Consider the following 23332-nt stretch of genomic DNA (forward strand, 5'->3'; position numbering starts at 1 on the left):
AGAGGAGTTTCTAATCTACATTTTAAACTGCCAGTGCCTCACCCAGGCCCCCTTAACCACATACATCTCCTGCAGGTAAAAGTCTTTCTGGGTTTGTGTCATCTAGAGAAATATTACTTACCTAAGTACCTATTTTTATAACATTCACCAAAAGGTATAAATGAAAGTTTCCTGGAAGATGAGAGAGTTAACTAGATCCATTCAATGTCTAGAAACAATTTAGATTGCAAATTCTTCCTATTTTCAATCACTGATATTTAGTTACTGGGAGTTCGCCAATGGAGGCAGGAAGGTGGAAACAGCAGAAAGCATCGTGCTGAAGGTTTACTGCAGGCACAGCCTCAAAACAATTAGGGCTTCTGGAGTCATAAATGAATACAGCACGGGATAAGTGGAATGGCCTGGGCAGATTTAAATGCTTCCTCCACCACATCTAAGCTTTATGACTTAGAGCCAAACACTTTACCTCTCCAGCTTCGGCTTCCTCAACCATAAAGTGGGTATAACAATAGAAGCTACCACCTAAGGGTAGCTGTGAGGTACAATGTTGGAAATCAGTAAGTGCCAGCCATTGTTCCCATCCATTATTACTCCTGACTCCAATCCCCAACTGAGTTAAAAAGAAGTAGATGGTTGTCTCCTGTCCAAGTCTGGATGGTGTTTCAAAAGGGGCTCAAAGGAAGAAAACCTTGTAGTATGGGAGCTCCATGAACAGAAATGTCTTACGGGTGGCAGTACTCTGGGAACTGAAAAGGGAGAATTAAATTAGGTCATGTTCAAGGTCAGTCTGCAAAAGTTACAGTCCATGGGTAAGTAATATCTCCTCTGTGAAGTACCACGTAGAAAATACTTTAGGCTTTGCAGGACATACTATCTCTGTTGCAATTATTTAGGCCTGTCACTGCAGTGTGAAAGCAGCCTAGACAATGCATAAATGAATAAGTTTGGCTGTGTTTCAATAAAACTTTATTTACAGTAATAGGCAGAGGGATAGATGAGCCTTGCTGTGGTGACCCCTGTTACCGTCTATTAACATAAGGCCCTGAGCGTAGCAATGTGCATGGGACAATGCAGACCTCACCCTTCCACACTCAGATAAACAGGCTTTTATTCACATCCTGCCCCAAGTCCAGATCAAACTTCTTCATACACAGAAGTTCATTTTGTTGATATTATAGTATGTATGTGCTATATGTGTGTACATGTATATGTAAGAATATACAGCTCTTTAAGAGCACTTGTCTTGCAATGCACATTTGCTCTCCCTGTATTTCTCTTCTATCAACTTAACCTGAGTCAAGTTAAATGTAGGCATAATCTAGTAGTGTTAGTGCAAGTCGGTATATTATAGCTATTTTCCATGGAAAAAAAATACTTCTACTTTGGTTAAAAAAAAAAAAAAAAAAAGATAGGAGCTGAGGAGAAAATAAGGAGTACAGTATCCATTTTTATGTAAAATTTCTCTTTAGATGACATGTCACCTTCCCAGATTAGGACACACACTCCCAGTTTATGCTCGTTGTCCTGTATCCTGTCCACAGTAAGCATCTAACTAGAATTTCCCTTTCACTGTAATCAAAAAGTTGCATTAACATGTATTACCTGTTCTTAAACTGCGTACCAACTGTGTATTTAAACTTATTAACAGTTGCATTAAAATAATTCAGGGTGAATTTGTTGCATCTCTACTTTCACTTTCACTTTTTAGTGTGTGAGACATCCATGCCAGGGAAAAGATAGAATAATACATGGCTAAATCAGAAGATAATCAGGAATAAAACCATCTCTCCTTTCCTGACCCTTACCAGAAACTTTCCTTTCAGGGGCAGGAAACAGAACACTCATACTCACTGATAAAACAAATTAAGCTTGGACAAGAGAAGCTGGAGACAGAAAGCTCCTTCAGGACTCAGATGGTGGTAGAGAAAGGCTGGAAGCAGTTGCCTCGGCCAACCATCTCGAAAGTCAGTCAGTTGTGCTCCTATCTGCAAGATGTGCGAAATGCTGCCAGGCAGCCATGTGGTCAAGTCACTGGGAAATTGGAAATTTACAAGCATAGTGCACATGAAATATGTACAGAAAACAGAAGTTGGACAGGCCTGCCTCAGAGCGATGGAGAGTACCTCGGATGCTCTTGCTACAGTAAGCTGATGCTTTTTATATGGCTTAAGTGTATATCTAGTGATTTTATTGGATGGCAATGCTTTTATCTTTTGCAGTAAACCCTTCTGGCAGCAACAACCTCAAAAACAAACAAAAAAATGGTGCACGCTTAATAAAAAGTTGAGTACTCAATTTCCTTTCCTCAAGAAAGTAGATAAATGCATAACTGCTCCAAATGGTTAACTGTCATAGCCAAGAGGAGCATAAGGAGACATGACAACAAAATGGAACGTGGTGTCCTAAATGGATGCTGGAACAACAACAAAAAAGGGACTTTGGGGAAAAACTGAGGAAATCTGAATATGGACTTCAGTTAATAACAGTGAATCAATAATCAGTTCATTAATTGTAACAATTGCACTGCACCAAAGCAAGGTATTAATAAGGAGAAGTGAGTACACGTTACACAGGAACACTATACCATCTTCTTTTTTTTAAAAAAAAAGCTTCTCAATATTATCCTCCACCATGGTGCACCATGGTGCCCTACAGTGACGTCATGGTGCCCTATAGTAGTATCATTAGCCATATGAAAACCAGAAAATATAAAGCTCCTGAAGAAGCAACAGGATCTATGTCTTTTAAGACAACCGTATTCTTCAGAGTCTACAATTTTACTCACGCAGCTGCAGAACGCTTACTTACATACCACCTGTGAAACATGACTTTTTTCTTAGGTCAAGAGACTGTTGTTTCAAATTAATTCTGCACAAATTTTTATTACCGATTATCTTGTATAAATGCAAAGAGTGAGATGATAGCTGTGTTTATTGTCTGCATTAGCAGAAAAAGAACTTCACAAAGGTAAATCAGGCTAGTTTTGTATCAGTGCAATGAGATGCTTCAAAAAAAGTAGATGGAATCAAAGTTCAGGAAGTTCATTCTGTCAAAGACAAAACATTCAATCTTATTATTACAAATGCTATCATCAATTCAGTGGGAAATAAAAGAATAAAGCATTGTAGTAAAATTGTATTTTACCAAATCAAGAAATCTGTGAAGTAGAAACGCATTGGAATTGGTGGCACATATAACTGAATCCAAATACACTTTAATATTCTGCAGACTAAAATGTCAAAATTTCAAATATATTTACACACATAATTACATTATCTAAACATTTTTTGCAATTGTCATTTTCTCTCTTTGTGGCTTATCACCATTCAGATTTTGGAAATCTTTGGACCTTTGAAGAACTACTTAGCAAATCATCCTAAATGTCCTATGTCATTTTGTAAACTAGTCCTCTAAGCATTCATTACATTTTGTTCAAAATCAGTTGGAAAACTTTAATCAAATCACTCAACAATGGGAACTATAAAGGCTACCATCCATTTTTCAAGTTTTTTGCAGATTGAAGTTAATTGAAAAGTAAGCCTGAAAACAGGAAGATGCTAAGGAATTAAACAAATTGAATGATGAGAGTTCAAATGTATAAATGAAATTCTGTAATTATTATTTGGAATATCTGAACTTACGAGAAAAATCTTTTGATGGTCTTCCTATCTTTATTGATTAAATTTATATTCTATAACAATAGGATAGAATTGAGAAGTCCTACAATTTTGATGTATCTAAGTATTGGAAAACATTTAAAAGAAACATAAACGAACACAACTTGACAAGTCTTGTCTTATAAATGTTAATAAATTTGTCAAAGTATTTGTTAAAGGAAGTATTTTGAAAGGAGGTAAAGACATAGAACCTGTGACAATCGTGGACTAAATTATTCACATATGTTAATATTTACATGTCAATACCAAGACAAAAAAGAATTAACGATATCCTCCACTTAGAATTTACTCTACAATTATAGTTCAACACTTGAGAGTGTTTTCTTAATTTAAAAAAAAATCATGATCTACACAGAAGAGTCAACTGCTGATGTCCACAATTTCAAATTTAGTAGTCAAAAAATGAAATCGTAACTCTAAAGATTACAAGCGATATTATAGAAAAAATTAAGAATACGACCACATTCGAAGATGTATTCTTCAGAAAAGTACCACTAATTCTGGCATTAGAGATAGATATAGGTAATTAACATTAAAATACATTAATATGTTCCAGTACTATTTTCCACTTTTAACGTTCACGTAAGTGATAAGAAAATTTTACTTCAATGTACATAAACCTTTTATTTTACAAATAACTTTACTTTTAAAATTTTGACTAGAACTAGTATATAGGACCACTATATAATAAAAACAATTTGTTAGATAATAAAATAGTATTTTGATAAAATTATATAATTTAAAGTAAATTAGTTCTCCTTATTTTATTCTCAAACAAGTCCTGGTTTAGGGAATCAATTCTACAGCCACTCTAGTTCCCTATCTCATTTCCTTCTTTCTTTTTCCATCCTTAGGTGCTCAATGTCCTCAAGTATTTTGTAGAGGGCTCAATATAAAATATGTAACTTTTCAACAAAGGAGACGAGGTTCAGATGAAGCACGTTTTCTTGACTGATTTCACATCACTGTTCTGTTTTTTTGTTTGTTTGTTTTTTGTTTTTCAATTTTTGAGACTGCAGAAGTTGAGAAACAAATTCCTCCCTGGTCAAAGTACATTTTGATCTGAGTTTTTGATCAGAATCTAAGCCTTTCATATATGCTATGTAGAAGCCAAATCCTACACATCAGTCAAGGCTTTCCCAAAAGTCACCTCTGAAAATCAGCCCTGAATACTCCAATCACAGGGAAATCCCTCTCCTCCTACCCCCACCACACTTTATTATCTGAGTTCTGTGTATTGAGTTTTCTATGGATGTTTTACCTTCCCGGTTACCCTATCAGTCTCATATCCCTTGCAGCAGCCAGCACCTATAGGTTTGACCTGGAGCAGCTTCTCCATTAATGAATGAACGAAGGAGGCAGGAGGTCTGGGAAGAAGGGCTCAACATGAACTGATGTGGAGAAGGTGGAGTTTTGTACTGGATCTGCGACAGGCTCAGAACTCCGACTCACAGAGAATAAAGAGGGCAAGGTGGGAAGGAGTGAGCAGGTGAGACTTGCCTGCACAGGGTTAGGGAGAGGGCGAACTATGGGAAACATGATTGCCAAGATAAAAAGGGTCTCCCCTGCTGAACACAGTGAGAAAGTAGGAGATTCTAGAAAGCACACCAGATTCCATCTGAACTTTACACGCACCAGCATGCACCAGTCTTCAGTGTGCTGCTGCCTTCTCCACTATTTTTTCCCTTTTCTCCTTTCACATTGTTTTCAATGGGGATGCACCCACTATTTATCATAATAACAGATGCTAAGAATGCTGAAAATAAGTCCAACTCAAGAAACTGTCTGTCTTGCTGGTGTCTGGAATTATTTCTGATATGCAAAGGCCCCTTCATTTTGTTCCATGATATGGTTTGGCTGTGTCCCCAGCCAAATCTCATTTTAACTGTAGCTCCCATAATTCCCATGTGTCGTGGGAGGTACCCGGTGGAAGGTAATTGAATCATAGGGGCAGGTTTTTCCGTGCTGTTCTACTGATAGTGAATAAGTCTCATGAGATCTGATGGTTTTATAAAGGGCAGTTCCCCTACACATTCTTGCCTGCAGCCATGTGAGATGTGCCTTTGCTCCTCCCGTGCCTCCCAGCCATGTGGAACTGTGAGTCCCTTAAACCTCTTTTTCTTTATAAATTACCCAGTCTCGGGTATTTCTTCAAAGCAGTATGAAAATGGAAGAATACACTCCACCTCAGATTTGTGTTTTTGTGAGCTGAGGTTGCTGAAATCTCAACATCAGCTGAATGGCTAAACCCATGTATCAAATCTTGAATATATTTTGAATATACTTCAATAATAAATGTGGGGGTATTTTTAACAAAATAATATTTATATTTGTTAATAGCATATATGTGAGTTCCAAAAATAAATTAAGTTACGTGATTCTATGGAGATCAACAAAGACAATATATTGCATACATAGATAACTCACCATTAGCTTCTACAAAAGATAAGGATTTGCTTGTCATTCTAAAATCTCCAAATGATTTATTAATATACTACAGAATCATGAATACCAGTACAGAACACTTTTTCTTTCGAAATCAGTACATTCCGGAATATGTAAGTGCATTCTACTTGTTCATTCGATAGCAAATATATTTCCTGAATTAGCACTTATTATATATTGAATACCTACCACTGATTATTAAATAGTTGGTATTTAATTCTGAATTATTACTGGTATCATGGAAAGATAACTGTTTGGTTCCTCATCACATTTTGTTAACAGTTAAATAAACCTTATGCTTGAATATACATAACACTGGCAAGAAAATTTGTTACAATTCTACACAACCTGCTTTGGCCTTTTTATTTTATTTTAAATATAATTTTTGACACAGAGTTTCACTCTTGTCACCCAGGCTAGAGTGCAATGGCATGATCTCAGCTCACTGTAACCTCTGCCTCCTGGGTTCAAATGATTCTCCCGCCTCAGCCTCCCAAGTTTACAGACACGCACCACCATGCCTCGCTAATTTTTTTGTATTTAGTAGAGATATGTTATTCAGGCTGGTCTTGAACTCCTGACCTCAGGTGATCTACCTGTCTGGGCCTCCCAAAGTGCTGGGATTACAGGTATGCGCCACTGTGCCCGGTGCTCGGGCCTTTTTAAAAGCCTATTTCAAAGGTTATATTAGTTTGCTATGACAGTGAATGTAATTAAGCATGAAATTATTGTCTATGACATCTTTGAATTATGTTAAAACTATTTATATATGTGATATTATTTGTTTAGTGTCCCAAAAGACATGTCACAGAATTTTATAATCTACTTTTAAGAATCACTGATTTTTACCTACCTACCCTGCTACCTAACCACCAAACATAAAGATAAATCAATAACAGTGTTCCAGTCTGTTTTATGAAAAGATACAAAAATATCAAACCAAGTAAAATTAGTTGTAGAGATTTTCTTATGAATTTCTTAAACACATTTCCCCTTAGAAATAAAATGTTGTCGACATCTCTAATTTGACATTTCAACAGTTAAGACCCTTTGAGAGGCTCCCAGTCTCACTCCATGGTGCTTGGGATACATTTTCCTCAAGGCAGAAGCCTCCTGAAACAGACCCCACTGCCCATCATCTGTCTACTCCACTGCTTTCCCAGCAACATGCTGGAATGTTTAATTACTTTTTCATTTGATTTTCTCCAGAATGGAAGGGTGACTTTCTGAAATGGTTTTTTTTTTTTTTTTTTTTTTTTTTTTTTTTTTTTTGAGACGGAGTCTCGCTCTGTCGCCCCGGCTGGAGTGCAGTGGCCAGATCTCAGCTCACTGCAAGCTCCGCCTCCCGGGTTCACGCCATTCTCCTGCCTCAGCCTCCCGAGTAGCTGGGACTACAGGCGCCCGCCACCTCGCCCGGCTAGTTTTTTGTCTTTTAGTAGAGACGGGGTTTCACCGTGTTAGCCAGGATGGTCTCGATCTCCTGACCTCGTGATCCGCCCGTCTCGGCCTCCCAAAGTGCTGGGATTACAGGCTTGAGCCACCGCGCCCGGCCTCTGAAATGGTTTTTTAAAAAAGGTAGCCAAAAATCTCATTAAAATCCAACTTTTGCACATTATTCAAGGATCAGTTGTCCTGCCACTGGCCCACTTTTGTGCTCCCAGAGCCACAGTTCACTAAAAGAGCAAACAGCCTTCAGATCTGCAAACACCATCTGCCAACAGAGTCTGACCTCAACCCCCAAGAAAAGTCAAGAAAAGAAAAACCAGTCTTCCCTTAATTGAGTCATCATCTTAACTCACTGGTTCATCAGATAAGGAAAAAGCAATTTCAGTAAGCTGTATACTTACATTTATTTCAGTTTATATTTTTTTATCCCAAACCTTTAACATTCCCTTGGTTTCCAGTTCTGTTTCCCTGTGGTCTGAGCTGCACTTCTCTCTCACCTGCTTGGATAATAAGATACCCTCTGGGCAGCAAAACGAATGCAAAAGCTACTAAAGAAAATGGAAATAAATGCCTAATTGTTGCTTTAAATCCAAGTACTATACAGAAAGTTGTCATAAAGGTATTACAGTAATTTGCTTGAGTGGACAAGGAGAATCCACAAAGCAGTAGTATTTGTTTATCTTGGTGTGTAATTTTTTAAGCATTCCCCTAAGACTCAAAAGAGAAACGATTAAAAATAATTTCAGTGATCAACATATGAGGTGACTGACAGATTCCAGTGGATTCATTCAGCGTGACCTATGCCCACTCCTGGCTGGGCACCTACTTCTTATTTGTATTCAAAATAATATAACTCCATGTTTTGTGCTTAGCTCTAAGCGGCTGAATTTCTAAAAAGATAATTTAGAACTACAGCGTCTACTTGAGGAACCTCCAAAATAAACAAAATTGAAAAAGAAGTTAATGTATGAATAAAAATGGAACAGGAGTAAAACTACAAATAATAATAATATTATAATTTCAAAATGATGGCAGCACTCCAGCTATCTGAAACTCAGGTACCTGATGCCAAGAAGAATCCAAAAGGAGGTTGGAAAGTCAGAAAAAAAAAAAAAGAAAAACAGCTTCTGAGACACTCCTGCTTGGTATAGGAATAATTTACATTCAAACGGGGCTTTTAAAAAACACAATTCTAATGTATCTGATAATCTGTTTTCCAAAACTTCAACAGACAAAAGACCCATGAAGGAAGGAAGTACTGAGAATAGTAAAACGTCATCTGGCAGCCTGATGGCAAGGACAGACACTCCACACAGTAACTTCAAAAGCCAAGCTGAACCACCATCTCCACAAATCCCTGGGGATATCATTCTACCAGCTCCCAGAATAAAACTAGACTTCATATGATGACCCTGAATTAGCACGGAAAGCTTCAGTGATTTTGCAAACAATTTTTCTGACCAATGCATTGCCCACGTCCATGTGCTTACCAAAAGTCTTGTGACAGATGATCACTGCAGTACTATGTGTGACATCCATGAAGTAGAAATTATCCAAATAGACATTTTTAGTAAACTGGATAAATCGATTGTGGTATTTTCACACTGTGGAAGAATCTACATCAATGAAAATAAAAGTTTTAAACTACAAGCTCACAAACATCACGGCGACTGAAAGAAGCCAGATGCACTGTACGAACCTATGTATGTAACATCAAAACAGAGGCAAAGGACAATGACTCCTCTGGAAAGAGGGGTCTGCAGTGATTGAGGGGGGAACCTGGGCTTCCGCAATGTAGTGAAATGTTCTGTTTCTTCACCTGCATTCTGATTTATTCAAGCATTCCATCTGAAAACCCAGCAAGCTGTACACTTCCGCTCTGTGTGCTTTTTTTGCTTGTGTTTTGTCTTTAAAGAATACATTCACAAAATACACAAAGTACTTGATGGAGTATAAAGGACTGTATCCTCAAGGTAAACTCAGTCATGAACATCTCAAAATTCAGGTATCAAACAACCAGAAGCACCCCAAGGCAACATTTTGAAGTCAGCGAAGTTTCTCTCTTCTACCTCAGTTCAGCGATTTTTTTTCTGGGTCTTTTCTGCCTTTTTGGAAACATCTGCGCAGCAGATGTGGCCACATCCCACACTCTCACTTCTCATTTTCTCAGCAGAGTTTACTACACACACAAACCATTCAGGGATTCTGTTAAAATACAGATGCTTCGGTGAGTCTGCGGTGGGCCCTAGGAGTTTGCACCTCTAGAAATGCCCTTGACTAGCAGCAAAGAGATGTGATTTACCACCAGTGCCCACTGAGCTGCTGAATAATGAATCTAGCAGCTCTCTTGTGGCTGCTTTCGGACTTATACCTGGTGGAACACTTCTGGCTTCCCTGTGCTCTCCTATTACATCCTGTAAGTAACTTCCAACTCAGGGACAAAAACTAGTAGATAAGAACCCATTCCTACTGGAAAGAATTTCTTCCTGTTCCTCATTAAAATGTCAGCCTTTGGACTTCTTGGCACAACGCCTTCCTTTCACAGAGCATTTGTAGAAAGGAGGGAAGGAAGGAGTGAGAAGGAAGGAGAAGAAGAAAGGAAGCCAGAAAGCAGTGAATTTGCCCAGGAAAGTCCAGCAAAGCATAATGTTTGTGTGGCTTGCTGGATGGCTATGCTCAAATCCAAGATGTACTTTCTGTGAGGTGCTCAGTTTGAAGTTATGACTATTTTGATGAAGAATGGGATTGTAGGGCGAGGGTGGAGGGGTAGGAACAAGGCTGAATAATAAGACCTCTTCTCCCAGAGGGACGTCTCACAGCCATAAGCAGATGTAGGGCAAGCCTTTTCTTGGAAGATAAAAAATATTAATAACTTTAAAGTTGACTTCGGTACTTCGTTGTGGAGTATTTAAGCATTTGGAAGGTGGGGGGATATAATATATGTATAGGAAATTTTCCTGATTAAAATAGTTTGAAGTTTTCTGTTACTCACAAGCTAGAAGCATTCAAAAATGCTCGGTGATCTTCTCAAAACTGAGAATATTTGAAAACCTCTCTTAGTGGCTATGATGGTGAATTTTATTTATGTCAACTTGTCTAGGCCACAGCAGCCAGATTTTTGCTCAAACATGTGAGTATGTTGCTGTGAAGGTATTCTATACACGAGATTAACATTTAAATCAGCAGACTTCGAGTAAAACAGTTTACCCTCCATAATGTGGGTAGGTGAGCCTCATCCATTCAGTAAAGACCTAGAACAAAGGCTGATCTCACAGGGGAAGAGGGAATTCTGCTAGCAGATGACTTTTTACCAGGACTGCAACCTCAACCCCTCTCTGGGTCTCCAGCCTGCCATCCTGCCCTGCAGAGTTTGGACTTAGCAGCCTCTATAGTCACATGAGTCAATTCCCTAAAATCAATCTCTCTCAATCTCTCTCTTTCTAAATAATATGTCAAGACATATGTGTATACATATGGTATACACATAACACATATATTTTATATGTGTGTCTGTGTTTATGTACATTATGCACACATACACACATCTTATTGGTTCTGTTTCTCTGGAAAACTCTAATACAAATGTCTAAAATCACTGCACTTTCATTGGGGTTAATCAATGTAGACCAATGTACCAGCTTCACAGTGAATGTATGCTAGGACTGATGAAAAGAGCTGAATAAGAACTTTGTTACTGATAAAAACCTTAATGTTAAATATCATTCAACAGAGTAGGTCACTTCCCAAGGCTCCAAGTGCTCAGCTATCCCATCATATTTTCATTTTAGCCAGGGTCATTAGGACTCTAACAACCTAATAGATTTCTAAACTTTTGTGGACTAATGGACTTTTATTATCCTGAAGAGAGCTCATTTGGTATAATCTCTTAGGAGAGAGGTGATGCATTATCCTTTTAGACCAATACAAAACCTTGAATCTGTGTACACAGAATCAATCTGACATTCATTTCTGTCTTTGCGCCTTGCTGGCGCTTCCCATGAGTTCTGTACTCAAGATGTTTTTTTAGGATTTCTCTGTCATAATGCAGGTACCTACAGCATCAGTTAGTTCACTCCCTAGGTTAGTAAGTGAAGGATGCTAAAGTGGAAATGACTTTTCCCAGTGTGTTAATGCTTTATGCCCCCAAGTAACAGCCACTGAAATGCAAGTCCATTAACAGCTGCACGCCACAGGCTACAAAGGAATGCAGTGTGGACCTGATGCCATTTCGCACCGTGATCGTCCTCTTAGCACAGACTGTCCACCTGCGTTGTCTGGGTTCTCTTGGATCCTTGTGCATTTTGTCCTTGCCCCACTAACTAAAAGCAGCTGCAACCCCACATCTCCATCAAGCTACCTTCACCTTCAGGGAAAAAAAACCCTGCAAAATCCTATATTTTCATGTTTAAACAGTTTTTCAGATTATTTTTTAACTCTTATTTTAGGCTCAGGGGTACACGTGCAGGTTTGTTGTACAGGTAAACTCGTGTCATGAGGCTCTGTTGTACAGATTATTTCACCACCCAGGTACTAAGCCTAGTACCCAACAGTTACCATTTTTAAGATACCTACAGGTATTATGGAGTACTGTATTTCTATGTCTATTAAGAATCTAGCATGACTTTTTTTTTTTTTTTTTTTACTGTGCTAGTATTTTATGATTGTTACTGCTTATTTGAGTATTCTTATCACAGAAGTATAGCTATCGCGTGGTCTGCACCATTTCTACCTTTTTTTCCAAATGCCCTGTGTGTTTGCAGGACACTAGGTTTTTCTGGAATGTATACACTGTGTTCAAGCAGAAATACCTGTAGTATAATTCATTCATTAGCATCCCCAAGTAAACCATATCCGCCAGTTTGAAGTACATGCTATACCAAGAGATCCCCAAGGAGGAAAAGAAAAAGTATTCTGCACTACAAACACTAACACTAGTTTACAGCATTCCCATCGGAAAACATGACACAGGAGTATCCTAAAATGGATTTTCTAAACAAATGTGTGTTGGCTCTTCATGAATTCTTCCACCTCAGCCCAGAGCAGACTGTAACTCTGTTTCACAGAAGCAAGAATTATGAGGTGACTGTGTTATCCCAGGGGATGAAATGGTAGAGTCCGCCATGCTAGGCAGATGGGTAACAAATCAGGAAATGCTACCTAAACCTCCCATAAGCCCTTCATCCTTGCACCAGGTAGCTACAGGCAGGTAACAATAGGTGATACTTTCACCACTGCACTCGGATTTCAGAATAAATAACTCCTTATGTACTTCTTTGCTTTCTGTCTAGATACTTAAAAGATATACTTGATCAAAGATACTATTATGACGAAATGGCCATCTGAGCGTGCACCGTACTTTTATAGTTGTAACTGATCGCAGAGGGTATCAGGGCTGAACATTCCCCGAAGACACCCCAAAACTAAATTTTAAAAATTGAAATTAAAGATAGCGGCTGCTCTTGGTGTGCACGTGGTGGGGAGGAGCTCTCAGAACATGCCATTACCTTGAGTGTTTCTGCCTGGCCACTTAAAAATGGAAAACAAGGACAGATACATGTGAGAACATTTAAGGAATAAAGCTTGACTGAACCTGTATGAGCCTACTCCAAAATAAAACAAAAAAAGACAGAAAATGAAAAAAAAAAAAAAAAAAAAAAAAAAAAAAAAAAAAAAAAAAAAAAAAGGAAAAGAAACCCAGACACACAACTGTTATGGCTGTTCAAATCTCTTAGCCCTAAAATACAACGGTGCCTAACGGACAAAGAATTCCAACAATGAAAGAAAATAATACTACAATACCAGAAAATAGGACCTCTTATAACTAAATTCCCTTAATTTTCATCACAAATCATTTCATTCCAAATGATTTTTTACATGTCTTAAAAACTGTGACAGCCAAGTACTTCCAGCTTCAGACGAAAAGAAAGAAAAATATTAAGAGTAATAGGTATCCTAGACATCCCAGTGCATTCACAGTTCAGCCCTCCTCCCCTAGGACATACCCATTAGGGCAGCATAACCTGGAAGTAGAAAATATTATACAACAACATCTGTTGAGCCTGAGCAAGATAACTCTGCAAAGTACAATAACATCTAAGAGCAAACAAGAAAGTAAAGATAAACTGTCATTGGGTCAAAAGGATATCCCACAAACTTAGAGGGGAAATAAGCAACACCATTAAAGTTCTAAGTTAGGATGTCATGGAACGACATGCTCAAATCAACAGGGATCTTCAAAATGAGATTAAACCTAACATTTGAATTAACCAGGGCACATTCGCAGGTTGCACACTGGAAATGCTGTCTCTTTAGCTATGCAAAATTGGAAATTGGCACTTAAAATCCAGCATCACTGTCAACATTGGACCCACATCCTGCATGGCAGCCACTGTCTGGAGGTGAAAAGTGGCCAAGCTGAGAAGTGGCTTTCCTCCCAGCATATAAAGCAGAGGCTCTTACCGGCCATAGAGTCCACATCACTGGGTCAACGTTACCTGCCTGGCTCTGGAGGCCTCCATGTTTGTGAACCCTCCTCCATTAATCACAGCCCACGGTGTATGTAGTAAGAGCGGAAGGAGCTTGGAAGTCATTTGACAGGGACCTGCAGTCCTACTCATGCTGGACTACAAAAGAAAGAAGTTTTGGCACACTTCAGCCTTGCAAGGGAAGGCGTGAAGGCTTCACTTCTCTGTGGTAGAGGGGAGGAAACTCCCTGAGTGTAGCTGGTCTGTTTGATTTCTGACCACCACTGAGAGCTGGACCCAGGCCATCTACCTCGTGATTCTCGCCACTTTATATCCTCACTGATGTCATCACCTTCTGAATAGAGAGAAACCAGCTAAGCAACTTGGACTTTTGGCAGGAGACTATTTCTAAGTACTCAGTGCCTCGTGCAGTCCTGGGCATACAGTGGACCAAAAAACAAAAAAAAAATTGTTAAGTGAAGGAATGAATGAGTAAATAATTGAATGAATGAATGAAAAATAGGAAAAAGGGCGAGAAGAGTTTCCTCTGTGGGAAAATAACACAGATCTTCCTTGTTTAGGATTGGGAGATTTAGTATTTACTTTTTCCATAGTGTTATGCTCTCAATTTAAATGACAGAGGAGATAAATGCATACTGAGAAATGAAACACGCATGTTTACAGTCCTATATAGTTCTTGAGGATTTCAAGTCCCATTAGAATAGTATTTCTCATACTTAGATTAACAGGTAGACCTTATTAAAGACTCCTGTGAGGCTATGCACAGTGGCTCACGCCTGTCATCCTAGCACTTCGGGAGGCTGAGGAGGGCGGATCATCTGAGTCCTGGAGTTCAAGACCAGCATGGCCAACACAGTACTATCTGTACTAAAAATACAAAAATTAGCCAGGTATGGTAGTGCACACCTGTGATCCCAGCTACTCAAGAGGCTGAGGCAGGAGAATCACTTGAACCCGGGAGGCAAAGGTTGCAGTGAGCTGAGATTGAGCCACTGCACTCCAGCCCGGGCAACAGAGCGAGACTCCGTTTCAAAAAAAAAAAAACAAGACTCCTGTGAATTCCACAGTTAACTTAAATATTGCTTATAACACATTACACTTAACTATGAACGAACACAAATCAGATATAAACTCCTTATACCAATAGCATCAGTACATTTCTAACACTGACACACATTTACAAAATCAATGAAATCAGAATTAGCAATAGTCAGCTATAGACAGGGCATGCAGTTTTCCAAGCTAAATCTCCACAGTCAATGTCAGTGTGGGACTGGCTCATACATGGCTATCTGGAGCACATTTCTATGATCAAAACCCCATTCTCCCATCACTTTTATATTGAGACTACAGAAAATCCAAGACTCTGTTGTCAGTCACCTTCGGATTATGTGGAAACATGGCTCACACGCACAGCCCACCTTTCGGCCTTCCTTCTTAGCTCATGACAATGCGCACAGTGTTACGGGATGCCTCATGAACACAAAGGCAGGTTTTGATATTGCATACCCAAATCTGTAATGCAAGAGTCATCCAAATCTGTAATGCAGGTGATCGGGAATGAGCTCACATCAATTTATTTTACATTATCGCCAAAATGAAAATAAGAATATTTGGTCTCCTAAAACTCCCAAAGATATATGTAATGACCACGAAGGGTCTATGGCTCCCAATTTGAGAAACATTCGATGTGAAACATCCATAGTCCAGAATGAGTGGTGTTTCGGAGTGCCAGGAGGAATTTTCCCATTCATTATTCCACACCCCAGGTCCTTCAGGTGTCAGAAACTCCTGAGTATTTAAGAAGGCGAGAAACAAGGTCAGGGTCAGGTATGCATAGTGCCTAGTGAGATGTCAAGGGCAATGTCAATATTGGGTGAACTAGAGAAAGGATCAAAGAAACATTTGCACTACTGGAGCTGTATATCCTGTTTTTATAAGACATATAGAATAAGGCCTTAAGGGTTAAAATTCACTCTTCTTTTCTTATAATTACTCTGAGAAAAGCAATTATCATTTGGAAGATCCTGAATATTTACAAGTTGAAGCAATGAACTTGTTTGTTAGACAAAGTAATTCTAAAGAAATCCTATGTGTCATAGATAAATTCCACCATTAGAACTTCCCTCTGGGAGACAGACAGTGTTTACTTTCCATTTTACAATCTCACATGAGACCAATACAGTCAGGTGAGGCATCCCTGACCACTCAGAATAAATATTATCTTCCCATTTCCCTCTTCTGACTGTATACTGCACTCAGGTGCTACCTAAATTGTAATCAGTTATACATGAAGCAAGAATGTATACTGTATATACGCTCTGAGGAGAGAAAAAGGATTCAAAACACATTTGGAATCACCATGGCACACTAACCATTCCCCATATGATGCAGCCACTTTCATTTTACAAATGAAAAAAGATTGGATAACCCGGGCAGAAAATAAGAAACAGATAAAGACTGTTACACGCTTAAAGAGACAGGGGTAGTGTAACTGAATTTAACAGTAATTTTAGAGAAGAGTAAATCCCAAGTTCAAGTTCGAGGAAAAGCTAGAGAAGAGTCTGTAGATCTGGCAGTAAAGTTTCCCTGATAACACTAAGTTTTAAGATTTTTTCTTTTTAAGCCTTTTGATTTTTGCACAAACCAGAAGGACAGAATAAATCATCTTTCTTCAAATTCTGGGAGCAAAGCTCTGAGCAATCAGTGAATTCCGAGGGTTACAGCAGGCCACTGCCCAGATGGCTAACACTGAGAGCCTTCTAAGGACTAGAAGGCCAGAATACCTTTCCCAAATCTGAAAGTCAAAAAGAAATTACTACCTTGAGATTAAATTCAAATATCAGAACCAGAAGTGGCCACCACCCAGCAAGTAGAGCCCATAAAACCGAAGGCATGCACAGATTCACACAAGGCCGAGGAGGAAGGATCAAAGGTTCATTCCCCCTAGATTCTGGAGCAAGGCAAGGATGCCCACTCTCACCACTCCTACTCAATATAGTACTGGAAGTCCTAGCCAGAGCAATCAGGCAAGAGAAAGAAGGAAACCCATCCAAATTGGAAAAGAGGAAGTCAAATTATCCCTGTTGGCTGACAATATAATCTTATATCTAGAAAACCCTAAAGACTCCTATAAAAGACTCCTAAGCCTGGATAAACGAATTCAGTTAATTCTCAGGATACAAAAATCAATGTACAAAAATGGGTAGCATTTCTATACACCAATAATGAGTTGTAGTTATTAAGAGACAGGTTTCGGCCGGGCGCGGTGGCTCAAGCCTGTAATCCCAGCACTTTGGGAGGCCGAGACGGGCGGATCACAAGGTCAGGAGATCGAGACCATCCTGGCTAACATGGTGAAAACCCGTCTCTACTAAAAAATACAAAAAACTAGCTGGGCGATGTGGCGGGCGCCTGTAGTCCCAGCTACTCAGGAGGCTGAGGCAGGAGAATAGCGTAAACCCGGGAGGCGGAGCTTGCAGTGAGCTGAGATCTGGCCACTGCACTCCAGCCTGGGCGGCAGAGCAAGACTCCGTCTCAAAAAAAAAAAAAAAAAAAAGAGACAGGTTTCTCCCAGTCAGCAGAGTAATGATACACATAACTGTGACAGAGGACACATTAAAGAGAAAAAGCAAAAAGCTACAGAATAGCAACAGTTAGAAAACAAGGAGATCCAGATACAGACATAAACAGAGACACAGATGTTAGGATCCTGGTTCAGAATCCGGAAAAGGTAAAGAAACTTCCAGAAAACCTATGGTGAGCACAGTGACAGATCCCAAAGCTGGTACTCAAGGTAAATACCCTTGATATCTAGAACTTGGGTGCAGCCCACCACCATGTTGCAAGGCTAGAACACATCTTCTCTACTTGGATGAGAACCAGATGTGATGTGGTTACATAAGAGAATTTGGGAGGGCAGTTGCTACAAGGCTAAGAAAAGTCCTGGAAGTAGGAGGAAAATGTGTGGATGTTGTACTCATCCTTCATGGATGAGGACCATGAGCATGAAAATATACATATATATATTCATCTTTAAATACCACGAACACATCACAAAGTACCAAGATGCTCACATGTGGAAGATATTCAAGAGCTGAGATCAAAGAGAGAAGAGCTGATTTGCCTCTCTCATCTCAAGGTGGCTCGGGGCCACAGGCTCACTGAGTGGAAAGAGGGGAAACCGAGGCAAGATGGAATCCATCAGTCTCTCTTCCTTTCCCCTCCATCCGATCTCTGTGTTTCACTCCCTCTCACCATTTCCCCCTCGGCCACTCTATCTCTGGCCTTCTCTCTTGCTCTCTGGCTCACTCCTGATGTATTTATGTCTTTCTTTGCCTCTGTCTCTCCTCTCCCTTTTCTATCTTGTCAAGCACCGTATCCTGTAAATTAAGGGAGTTGTGAAGCAACTACACTATTACAAAACAAGGCAATCATACTGAAAAGGGCTAAACTAGCACCCAAGAAGAGGAAATGGAGAAGCAACCCTCACCAGTACTGAAACTTCGCCTCTGCTTACCGGCAGCTACTTGTTTTTCAAAATTTCCCAATTAAATAGATTGCTGTCCGATGGGGGAGCCTTTCCTCTTGAGTTTAATAAGGTAAGCCGTTTTGCCAGTCTCTATACAATTCACATATGGAAAGGTTTGGTTCCTCTCAATTAAATTTGTTTTTAAATTACCAAATAAAAGAATCCCCTTCAACACTGCGCATGTAGAAACATCGCAAACTATGTGAAACAGCTAACGGTGCTGATTTTGACGTCTCAACAAATCCTAGCCCAGCACCGCCTGGCAGGTCACCCATCACTGATACCTGTCACACAGCAGGTACCTGACTTGAGGTTGTCCCCGCTTTGGACACTTTTGGGACACCTGTGCCCACTCACAGACCCACGATGTTTCCCGTGCCAGCTGCACGCTCACGTTCCTGTTGGTGAGAATGTGGGGTTTTCTAAGTTAATTTATCAGCATGAATCAATTCACAGATAACACTCAAAATTGTTGCAAATGGAGTTGAGAAAACACTGAAAAGCTTCAGCTCTGACTAGAGGTCAGAGAAGAGACCTTCATCCCTCCTCTCAGCCATCCATCAAATGCTCAATACACACACACACACACCCTATTTCCTTCTCTTGGCAATCTCTAAACACCATGACCGGCTCACAACAGTAACTGGAAAAAAAAAAAAAAAGTGAGAAAATCTGCAAAAGCTCACAGCATGAACTACACTTTCTCTCAAAATGCAGACATCTGAAACAAGAACCAAAGAATACTGATATCTTCTATTCATTCAGCAAACATTTACTGGGTATTTCCTGAGTATGAAACTCCCTGTCACCAAGACAATGAGCCAGGCATCAGAAACTGGCAACGCTACATTATAAGTTTGCTCTCTGCCCTGCCCCTCCACCCACAACACCCACACATTTTCTTCCTACTTCCAGGACTTTTCTTAGCCTTGTAGCAACTGCCCTCCCAAATTCTCCTATGTAACCACATCACATTGTCCTGCTGCCTTCACCTGTTGGCCGACCTTATCAAACTGACCAGGAAGTGGTCAAGGCCCACCTTGCAGACCCTTCACACCTGCTAGGCTCAGCTTACCATGTCACACAGCTCCTTGGACACTTCTTCCTCAGCCTTCAAAAGAAAGAGTCCCTCAAATTTCTAAGAGAAAATGAACTCAAGAATGACACACATCCCAAAGGCCACTTTCATCCCTTCATGACGCCGTATTATCTTCTGTCAAACATCACGATTACTGATGATTGGGGAGTTTAACCCAAAAATTGCTTAATATCTTGCTTGAAAGATCCTTTAAATGAAAATCAACAGCGTCATGCTTTGCCTTTATAGGAACCAAACATTTTCCTATTTAATATCCGTTATTCTCAAACTGGATGTGAACACTTCCCAGGATAGCCCTGGGGCACGCTGTCCCCAGGGATAAGATTGAGTGCCAGGTGAGAAACAAAGCCACAAGTTGGAATGGCACACCTTCCTGGAAAGACAATTCTCCCTTCAGAAGAAACTCTATATTAAAACAAGTCCCAAAATATTGTGTACAAACATGAACAACTTAATGACTTTTTAACAAAAACTCCTGCTTGCAGCCGTCTGTTGAGCTATGTCCACAATACAGGGAGTTTCCTACAAATTTCCTTTGCCTTTAAATGTTCTTCAATGAAGTTGTTGGAAAAATATTTCATCTACACCATGAGCATCTTGAAGACACGAACTACATACCATCCTTCTCTTTGTCCCCAGTGACCTAGGACAGTACCTAAGCCAGTATCTCACATATGGCAGGCTATTGGTAATGTTTGTGGAATAAATTGGGCTGAAATAATGCCGACAGCATTATCAATAACAAAAAAATTTAAATCACATTTGGATGGATGGAAGAAAAGGTGAACAGCTGTATGAGGAAGTGAAGTAGAATTAATCCAATTTACCAAAACAGCGGATGGCTGCCATGGTAACAATCTGATGCAGCAACGCAGTTTAGATCTCTTCCACTTGAACGTGAGAGGAAGACAAATATTGTACTTGTTAATCTCAAATCAGGAGGTGAGGTGAGGCTTAGGACACAAGTCTACCAGGTGACACCAGTGCCCATTAAACGTAGTAATCTCTGAAGAGTTTGGAAAGGCAACATGATAATAATAATTCCACCAATAATATTAAGTCCTGGTTTGTATACTGATCCAGGTCATTTCAATCATTTAAGGTTGTGGGTGAAATATTTGTTGCTGAGACTAGACAGCTGTGAAAAACAGATCCACATGTATGCATGCATCATATCCAATATGATGTGGACTCACCCTGCCTCATTCCTAAAATTCTTACCTTTTTAAACTAGCTGCACCCAAACTAAGTTACAGATGAAAGATGACTCAAAGAAAGAGCATAGGTTGTAGCAGTGTTTTAATTTTGTACTTCCCTGGTTGGGGAGTAACTCACCTGTAAACGATAGAAAAGATAGTTACACACCCACTTTCTCTACACAACCCTTCTATGGCAGTGAGTCACTCTCCATGCCCAATATTCCTCTTACTTTCCAAGCTGGAGGGAGAAGTTGGGAGGAGGAGGAAGTGAGGACTTCCAATGAACAAGCACACTGACAACCTTCCACGGATACTTCCTTTTCAATCTTCCTTCTCAGATGTGCCAACTGCCAACCAAAATGATGCCTTTCAGAGCGTCTTAATAACAACAGCCAGAGCTCAAAAAACTTTCAGCTAAACTCCAAACATAAAGCAGAAAAACACTTACAGCACTGAAATGTGTGTATTGCCGGGGAATGAAGTGAAAAATAGCAGCTGGAGATACCCACCACACCAAGGGATGGACAAATGCAAATGAAGCTCAAAGAAGAAAAACTGAGCCTCTCTCCCTCCAGGCCCTGAAATCCCACCTGCAGGCATCCTCTTACCTCCTGATAATTAAGTCCGTGACTTGACATGTTATTTCTGTCAGAGCAATAAGAGCAGAGAATATAGTGTCATTTTATCATTTTATTCCGTCACATAAAAAGTGAGTTTTTCAGTTCACAAAATGTGGAGTCAAATCTCTGCCGCTTAACTGGGCAAGTCCCTTAATGTCTGTCTAATTTCTAAGTTCAGAAATAAGCTAGCCTACCTTCTAGGGATGTTATGAAAATTAAACGTGTGAACTCCGTAAAATGCCTAGCAGGTACATCTATGAATATTTGTGTCCAGCAATATAAAAACCCAACAAAGTTTCCTTTTCTATACAGTCTTAAGAAAACAACAAATCAGAAAACTATTACAGAGGACGCCAAATTGGCAAACAGCCCGGGTCCTAGCCCTGGGGTGCGAGCCTGAGGCCTGGGGTAGAAGGTGACGTAACCAGGACGCGGTGAGATGTGGGGCGCGCGCCTAAACCCGCGCCGGGCGCCAGCGGCTGCAGATTCCAGGAGAGCTCCTGTAATTAACACGCTGCCCTTTGCAGCCTCAGGATTCGGCACGTAAAACTTTCTCCCCAAACGCTGACTGTATCCCTTTTCTTAACTCTAGTGGATCTTGGAAAAGTCAAAGCGAGTAGGTGAAGGAAGACAAGCAACTCACAGAGAATTGTAAAGTGCATTGGGTCTGCACACCTGCAAGAAAGTGGGAAGAAGAAAGCAGGAAGCGCCAGGATCACCTCCCGCCCCAGCTCACACTCGCACCTGGGAATGAACTTGGCTTCCTCCCCGAGTCGCGCCTGGAAATCCTGCCAAGCCCGGTCGGGACTCGCCGGGCCCCACGAGGTGGCCAGCGCCGCCGCCGCGTGCTCGTCGCCCTCGTCCTCCTCGCTGTCGGGGGTCTCGGGCCCCGCCTCAGCCACGGCGGGCGCAGGATCCACCGGACCCCAGTCCCGGCGCCGCCCCCCGCGGAGGGCCCCGCGGAAACCACGCGCGAACTCCTGGAAGGTGATAGCGCCGTCATGGTCGGCGTCGAGCCGCTGGAATACGGCCTCGGCGTCGGCCGGCCGCACCCGCAGCTCCGCGCACAGTGCCCGGAACTCCTCGCGCTCCAGGCGCCCCGAGCGGTTCGCGTCGCAGGCGGCGAAGACCGAGCGCAGCCGGGCCAGCTGCTCTCCGTCCCCGTCCGCCTCCATCCCGCCTGGCGGGGGCGGCCGAGAGGGCTACGGAGCGCCCTGCGGCGCACGGCCCTCCCTGGAAGGACGGGGCCACCTGCTGCTGCCGGGAGACGCGGCGAGTTTGGCTTGTCCGGCTGGTTTGGCCACTTGCGGGAACGTCGGGCGGGGCGACGGACGTCGGGGGTTGCCGGGCGGCTCCCTTCGACGATGGTTCGGGCCAGTCCCCAACAGGTCCCGGGGGCAGTGGAGTGTGCTCTAGCTCCGGGCACCGCGAAGGAACGCCTCCCGCGACTGAGCGCCCGCGCACCGCGGTGGCCCTCACCACTCTCCTGGCGGGTGCGGCTCCGCCCAGCCAGGGAGGAGGAGCGCGCGCCTTCGCTTCTCTAGTTCCCACGCCCCGGAGCCCGCCGCTGCTTTCCGCGTAGGCAGGGGAGACCTGGTTGGCCTGAACGGGGGTGCGGGGGGAGCATTGCCCTTCCGCGTAAGCGCTGCTCGGGTAGAGCCCAGCGCCCAGCTTCTCCACAGAATGTTTTGGCGCGCGTTGAGAAGCTAACCTGACAGAGGTAAGGTAGGTAGGGGTAGGATTGCGAATGGGTTAAGTGCATTTTATTATCTAATTCCCGAAACGTGGTAAACTTCTTTATATACAAGTTTCTTACAAACCAAAGTACAA

The 23332-nt window shown here is 41.3% G+C and overlaps 1 protein-coding gene across 2 annotated transcripts in view; it reads right to left on the reverse strand.

Annotated features, from left to right (window-relative positions):
- The window catches only part of RASEF (RAS and EF-hand domain containing), a 77955-nt gene extending 54976 nt beyond the window's left edge, over window positions 1-22979 (reverse strand). For both annotated transcript variants that reach the window (XM_017872364.1, XM_017872365.1), the window contains exon 1: window positions 22247-22979. In XM_017872364.1, coding sequence (XP_017727853.1) covers window positions 22247-22677 — 431 coding nt within the window. In that variant the 5' untranslated portion in view covers window positions 22678-22979. The remainder of the gene's footprint in view (window positions 1-22246) is intronic.
- Window positions 22980-23332: the final 353 nt, after the last annotated feature.

The sequence above is a fragment of the Rhinopithecus bieti genome, unplaced genomic scaffold, assembly GCF_001698545.2.
Source record: "Rhinopithecus bieti isolate Rb0 unplaced genomic scaffold, ASM169854v2 scaffold_5948, whole genome shotgun sequence".
Lineage (NCBI taxonomy): Eukaryota > Metazoa > Chordata > Mammalia > Primates > Cercopithecidae > Rhinopithecus > Rhinopithecus bieti.